At 39.7% G+C, this 7,445-nt stretch overlaps 1 protein-coding gene across 2 annotated transcripts in view; it reads left to right on the top strand.

Annotated features, from left to right (window-relative positions):
- Positions 1–89: 89 nt before the first annotated feature.
- UBA6 (ubiquitin like modifier activating enzyme 6) overlaps positions 90–7,445 on the top strand; it is a 91,663-nt gene continuing 84,307 nt past the window's right edge. Inside the window, exons 1-2 of one of the 2 annotated variants that reach the window (XM_060654948.2) lie at positions 90–205; positions 3,894–3,956. In XM_060654948.2, the coding sequence (XP_060510931.1) occupies positions 135–205; positions 3,894–3,956 (134 nt within the window). In that variant the 5' untranslated portion in view covers positions 90–134. The remainder of the gene's footprint in view (positions 206–3,893; positions 3,957–7,445) is intronic. The other variant, XM_060654949.2, reaches the window with a different exon arrangement.

Raw genomic sequence — 7,445 nt, 5'->3', positions numbered from 1 at the left:
GGGAAGGCTCAGCTCGGCGGCACGCTCTCCGGCCCCGCCCCCTCCGGTGATGTCACCGTCCGCCCCTTGACCTCGCGGTCCCGCCCCCTTCCCTGCCTACCCGTAGCCAGCGGCGGCGGCGACTCTTGGAGGAGATGGAGGCATCCGAGTCGGTAGTCGCAGCTCGGGAGGAAGAGGCGTCCTGCTCTTCCTGGGTGGCCGGCAGGTAAGAAGATGAGTGTGAGCGCGAAGCATCGAGGGGTGGCAGGCGGCAGCCGGGCGCCGGCTTTCTGCTGCTCCCGCTCGGGCGGCCAGGGAGCGCGCGCGAGGCCGCGGAGCCGGGCAGAACCGGCCCTGGGAGGCGAGGGGAGCGCGCGGGGTGGGTGTGGCGCCTTGGGTTTAGACCTCGGCGGCTCCCGGCTTCTCTGAGGAGAAAGGCCAACTCTCGGTCCTTTCGCCCCTCAGTTCCAGTCGGGGGTCTGCCATTCTCCCATGCACCGGACGTGGGGCGGGGGTGGAGTGGAGTGGAGAGGGCCCGCCGAGAGTTCTGGCGCGGGTCGCTTGGTGTGAGCTTTCACAGCCCTGCTGCCAAACACGTTTCCCCCAACCTTTCGGTGAAATGAAAGCTAAGAGCGCCACTGTGGGCGATCCCGCACTGAGATCCTCCTTTGAAAACTGTTACCAGAGGGAACTTGGTAATGATGAATCAGTGCCAGTCAGGACACCCGGAGTCCTGTGTTCACTACAGTTAAAAAAAAAAAAAAAAAAATCCAGGGAAAAACGTACGAGTTACTTATTCCCTAGTTGGTGTTTGTTTGTTTCACGTCTCTAACATTCCAGCAAAATTGGGGGAAATGTTCGTATGGTTCCTGTTTCAGTTACCTCGTAATTAATAAAACCGTTAGTTACATACTGCCCTCCACCAGAATACAATATTCCAAAGAGAGAAGTGATGGATATATGATTTTGAGCTAATGGGAGCCTGTCCATAAACCTGTAGCTTTTTCGCCGGTTCAGATTGAAGGGATGTTTTCGGTACCATACTACCTGCAGTTGCCAGCATTGCCACATCTACTTGAGGGAAATTATGTAATACAAACAAAATCTCCCCTTATTTAAAAGGATTTTTGATTGCCATATAGATCTTATTACAAAAATGATTTTTGAAACATTCGAGTAAAGCAGAATTTTCTGAAAAATCAGTGCTAGTCATATATCATTAAGTGACAAAGCTGGTTAGAAAGGAGTTCATGTTTACTTAAGAGCTCTACCCACTAGACCATTGTCCTCCATGCAGGGAAGGCAGCTAGGGATAAGAAAACTGTGAAATGAGAAATTTTGTTTATTTTCATATTTTATCACTCTGCCAAAAGAACATATTTTGTATGTGTGTTTTTATTAGGTAGGTGATCTCTTAAACACAGCTGTCTCCTGGTTTGTGTTCATAATTGCAATCAGGAATATTTCTAATAGTTATCCATGTATAACTTAGCTAGAAGCTGGTATCTTTTGATAATACCAATCAGTGTTTGGTAAGATAAATGATAACATTTTGATTAACTGTATTTACAAATCCTTTGGCCTGTATATCAGTACCAGGCTTAGAAATTTGGATTCCAAAACCTCAGTTTTGTGTTTTCACATGATTTTTAGAATCCTGTAATTGATAGAGTTTCCCAGAACCTGGAAAGGATTTACTTTTTTGCCAAGATGATAATTGATCTTAGCTGTCACTGTGGCTCAGGCCAAAATGCCCCAGGCTGGTTTCCTTTGCTTGGGAGCCATTCCTATTTCCCAGGGTTCATCCTGTTTTCATTTTTCTTTGTATGCCATGCTGTGAAAAAGTCGGGATGAGCTGTGGTAAATGATGCATAAGTATATCTTATCATGCTAGTATGCTTGTTTTAAAAAATGTGCTTTAGGGGCGCCTGGGTGGCGCAGTCGGTTAAGCGTCCGACTTCAGCCAGGTCACGATCTCGCGGTCCGTGAGTTCGAGCCCCGCGTCAGGCTCTGGGCTGATGGCCCGGAGCCTGGAGCCTGTTTCCGATTCTGTGTCTCCCTCTCTCTCTGCCCCTCCCCCGTTCATGCTGTGTCTCTCTCTGTCCCAAAAATAAAAAAAAAAAAAAAAAAAAAAAAAAAAAAAAAAAAATGTGCTTTAATTTCCTTAAGTAATGTCTGTACCCAGTGTGGGGCCTGGTCTCACAACCCTGAGATCAAGAGTTGCATGCTCTACCAACTGAGCCAAGCAGGCACCCCCTTTTTTTTTAATTTTTAAAATTCATTCAACAGATACATTTTGGGTGCTTTCTTTGTGCGTACTTTGAGATGCAGTAGGCAGTATAGCATGGTGGTCAAGAGCTAGACTGCATAGGTTCAGGTTCTGGCTCTGCCATTTACCTGCTCTGGAACCTCAGATGGGTTATTTAAATAAACTTCTGTGAGTGCTCGCTTTGGCAGCACATATATTAAATAAACTTCTGTGAGCCTCAGTTTTTTTCCTCTGTTCAACGGAGATGGTAATAGTCCCGATCTTATAAAGTTGTTGTAAGGGTTAACTGAGTACATCTAAAGCACTTAAAACCATGTGTGACACAGTGCTCTTAAATTATTATTAAATGCCAGGTACAGTTTTAGGTATTTGGAATACATTAGTGAATTCTTAACAGATCATACATTCTCTTGGGGAAGGCAGACAGTAAACAATTAGTAATTTGAAGAACATACAGCAGGTTAGTGAGTTAGGAGGTGACCTAAGGAGAAGGGGAGGCATTTCATTGAAAGGATGATCAGGACTCGTCTATGTAATATTTGCGAGGCAGTATTTTAGTCGAGGTTTACGTGATAAGAGTCAGCCATTCAGAGATCTAAAGGGGGAACATTCCAAGCAGAGGAAAAAGCAAGTATAAAAACTGAGGTGACTTTTTAGTGACTTTTAGTTTCACTGAAGTGAAGTATAAAAACATGCTTGACTTTTTGGAGGAATAGCAAGTTGACCAGTGTGGGAAAGTAGTGGGAGTTGTAATTGAAGAGATGATTGGGAGACAGAACACCTAGACCCTTTTGACCATGGTAATGTGTTTCAATTTTATTTAGAAAGTAGAGTTACTTAAGAGTAGTTCTAAGTCAAGGACTAACGTCTGACTACATTCTAAAAAATTTAGGTTGTTATATGGAGAATACACTGAAGGGGGAGGGCAATGGAAGCACTAGAGAGACTAGTTAGGAGGCGTTTGAAGTAGTTTAGATGAAATACGATGATGGTTTGGCCTGAGATTGTACCAGCATGCAGATGGAGAAATGAGGGAACAAGTTAAGATCTCTAGAGTCTGGGCCTGCGCAAATGAGTAAATGGTGATACCAGAAATTGAGTTGGCAGAGATTGGGGAGGAATAGATTAAACAGGGAAATTGAATTCTGTTTGGGGCTTGTTATGTTCATGAAACCGATTAAACATCAGAAGAGAGAGATTGTTCTAGCAGGTGTGGACAATTTGGATGCCAGAAAAGATGTCAAACGTGGAAAAATAAGTTTAGATATCCTCAGTATCTGGTAAATTCCATATATGGATTGAACAAGATTATCTAGACAGAATGTGTTTATTAGAGAAGGTATATGGGGCACTCCCAACAAACTTCAGAAAATACAGATTCATCAGAATATATGTAAAACAATATCTGATAACACCTGAGAATAAAAACTATAGGCTATAATTTTACAATACACACAGAATAGACATTCAGTGAATTTAATTTTCACCTATTTTTTAAATGGAAATAAAGGAGTGGAAAATAAAATATATATCTGGTTTGTAAAATCCTCTTTAGTAACTGCCATGTATAATTGAATATTAGATTACAGAACGTGAATATTAAATACTGGAACTTGCTCTTATAAGTTGTGTTTTATTTTTTCAGTACCAATACAAATTTGCCCATCATGTCAGCAGAATCTGTGGAGATTGATGATGCATTATACAGGTGAGAACCTTATGGAAACTGAAACTTATTTTCCTCATTTGTTGTTCTAAAGTAATGGAATACTCTATTTGAAAATACCATTAGACCTATGCAGAGTTTTATAAATATCCCAAGAGTTCTCTGAAGGTAAAATTAGCGTTTTGTCTGATTTTTCTTTTCTGCAGTCTGAAAGCTTGATTAATATTTAAATCTCAGTTCCTTTAGGTTTAGGTAATATGACTTAGAATGATTTTGGGGATGTTTGGGTGGTTCAGTCAGTCCAGCTTCACCTCAGGTCATGATCTCGGGGTCTGTGAGTTAGAGCCTGGCGTCAGGCTCTGTGCTGACAGCTCAGAGCCTGGAGCCTGCTTCGGATTCTGTGTCTCCCTCTCTCTCTGCCCCTCCCCTGCTCACGCTCTGTCTCCCTCTCAAAAATAAATAAAAATTAAAAAAAAAAAAAAAAAAAAAAAAGAGGGGCGCTTGGGTGGCTCAGTCGGTTAAAAGTCTGATTTCAGTTTAGGTTATGATCTCATGGTCTGTGGGTTCCCACCCACAGACCCACATTGGGCTCTGTGCTGACAGCTCAGAGCCTGGAGCCTACTTCAGATTCTGTCTCCCTCTCTCTCTGCCCCTCCCCTACTCATGCTCTGTCTCTCTCCCTCTCTGAAAAATAAATATTAAAAAAAAAAAAGAATGATTTTGTTATCCACTATAAAATATACCTCTTGTTTTTGGACAGGAGTACATATTTATTATGTTCTTGATAGTGCAGGAATCTAACGAAAAACAATCCATTTTATGTAAGTTATATAGTAACATCTAGAGATTATTTTTACTTCAGTGTAGTCTCATTAACAACATTGCATGTTTGCACTGTATAGACAGCAAAGAAGTACTATGTGCTTAAAGAACTGTGATTTGAATGGAATTTAGTGAGATTCTTTTTTAGCATACCTTTTCATGAAATCAAAATACTTTTATCAGAATTAAAGAGAAGTTAAAATATGTATACATTGCTATCACTTTTTTTTTTAGTTTTTTATTTACTTACTTAAGTAATATCTACACCTAACATAGGGCTTGAATTCTGGATCCTGAGATCAAGAGTCCAATGGTCTTCTGACTGAGTCAGCCAGTTGCCCCTAAATTGCTATTACTTCTAAGATTTTTTTTTTTAAATACGTCAAGTTGTTTGTATGGAAGATAGTATAATCTTTTTGTATGGAAGGTAGTTTAAAAGTTTTTAGATTTCTTCTGTATGAAGAAATAGATTATGTAGATAGATTTTATGTAAATAGAATTTGGTACAATAAGCTATTATGTATTTTAAATTCTTTTTTATATTGTTTTTATGTGGGATGCAGAGTCAGTTTCTAGCATTTTAGGAGGAGCTGATATGTACATCCTAGTATGTTAATTTCAATTACTGTTTTGCAATTAGAAAAAGAGGTAAGACTGGACTTAATTTTGCTTATGTGAAAATTACTTTACCATGCAGTTTCCTGATTATAATATACAGTAGTTTAGAAATCACTTTAAGTTTGGAGTCTTAATCTGTAATTATGATATTCTTAATATCCTTTTGATCACATTCTCACGATAACAAATGGCAGCTTCTTAAGATAGCATTGGTTAATTTTATTCATTATTTAGTTATAATCTTTGTGAAACTTTTTTGTATCCCTCTAATCCTGTAATGGCTGATTAATGAACATAATTTTCAGTAAACCAGAGATAAAATTTTCCATTTGCAACATTGTGTAAGTAGGCTGCAGTTTGCTTGACTGAAAATTACAGCATGTAACAGTTTATTTATGATCAGGTATTGCTGGATCATAAAGTATTTCTGTTTTTAATTTTTTGAGGAACCTCCATACTGTTTTTCATAGCAGTTGGACCATTTTACATTCCTACCAACCCAACAGTGCACAAGGATACCAATTTCTCCACATTCTCAACAACACTTGTTATTTCCTGGCATTTTGTTTTTGTATAATGGCCATCCAAACAGATGTGAGGTGATACCTCATTATGGTTTTGCATTTCCTTGACAATTAGTGATATTGAGCACCTTTTTATATCCTGTTGGCCATTTGTGTATCTTTGGAGAAGTATCTGTTCTAGTCCTTGCTCGTTTTTTAATCAGACTCCTTGAGAGTGTTTTTGCTATTGGGTTGTAGTTCCATATATAATTTGGATATTAATCTTTTATCAGATATATGGTTTGCAGATATTCTCTCCCGTTCTGTAGTTTGCCTTTTCACTTTGTTGATTGTCTCATTTGCTGCCCAGAAGCTTTTTAGTGTAAAGTGGTCACACTTGTCTACTTTTGCTTTTATTGCCTGTACTTTGGTATCATATCCAGGAAATTTTTGCCGAGACCAGTGTTAAGAAACTTTTCCCATATGTTTTCTTCATAAATTTTATAGTTTGAGGTCTTAAATTTATTTTTTTTAATTTTTTAAATATTTATTTATATTTGAGAGAGAGAGAGAGATAGAGAGTGAGCAGGGGAGAGGCAGAGAGAGAGAAGGGGACACAGAATCTGAAGCAGTCTCCAGGCTCAGCTGTCAGCACAGAGCCCGATGTGGGGCTCAAACCCATGAACCGTGAGGTCATGACCTGAACCAAAGTCAGACTCAAGCGGCTGAGCTACCCATGTGCCCCCGAACCTTAAATTTAAGTCCTTAATCCATTTTGAGTTTATTTTATGTATGGTATAAGACAAAGGTCCAATTTCTTCTTTCACCTGCAGAAATCCAGTTTTCCCAACACCACATATTAGCCCCAACCTATCTTTTCCTCTGACTACACAGGCCATAGTAGATTACTTTCTTACCAAACATAGTTTATACTTCTGTACCTCAATTGTCTTTTCCTAGAGTGCCCTTTTATGCCTTAAAAGCACTCAACACTATTGGATCTCTTTTCCTTCTTCCCTCTTTCCATTCCCAGGCTTAATTAAAAGCTGTCAAATCTATTCAGTAACCTAAGCCAGAAACCTTGCTGTCATCTTAGATTATTCCGTTTTTCATCTTCCAAATTCAGTTTTTAATAAATCCTTTTAGTTCTTTCTCAGCAACTCTTTTTTTATTTTTTATTTTTTTAATTTTTATTTTTTTAATTTTTTTTTTTTAACGTTTATTTATTTTGGAGACAGAGAGAGACAGAGCATGAATGGGGGAGGGGCAAAGAGAGAGGGAGACACAGAATAGGAAGCAGGCTCCAGGCTCCGAGCCATCAGCCCAGAGCCCGACGCGGGGCTCGAACTCACGGACCGAAGATCGTGACCCTGAGCTGAAGTCGGACGCTTAACCGACTGAGCCACCCAGGCGCCCCTCTCAGCAACTCTTAATTCCAACTCTTTGATTCTCTCTCCCTGCCTTCAGCATCTCTCAGTTGAAGTATTATAAGAGTCTCTTATGTGATCTCTTCAGAGCTACTAAATCTCTAATCCATCTTCCATACTTTATTCAAAATTCAAATATTTTTCAAATTTACCTCAGAGCC

Source organism: Panthera onca, chromosome B1, assembly GCF_046562875.1.
Source record: "Panthera onca isolate mPanOnc1 chromosome B1, mPanOnc1 haplotype 2, whole genome shotgun sequence".
Lineage (NCBI taxonomy): Eukaryota > Metazoa > Chordata > Mammalia > Carnivora > Felidae > Panthera > Panthera onca.
The sequence above is the reverse complement of the archived record's forward strand: the minus strand, read 5'-3'. Positions and strand labels throughout refer to the sequence as shown.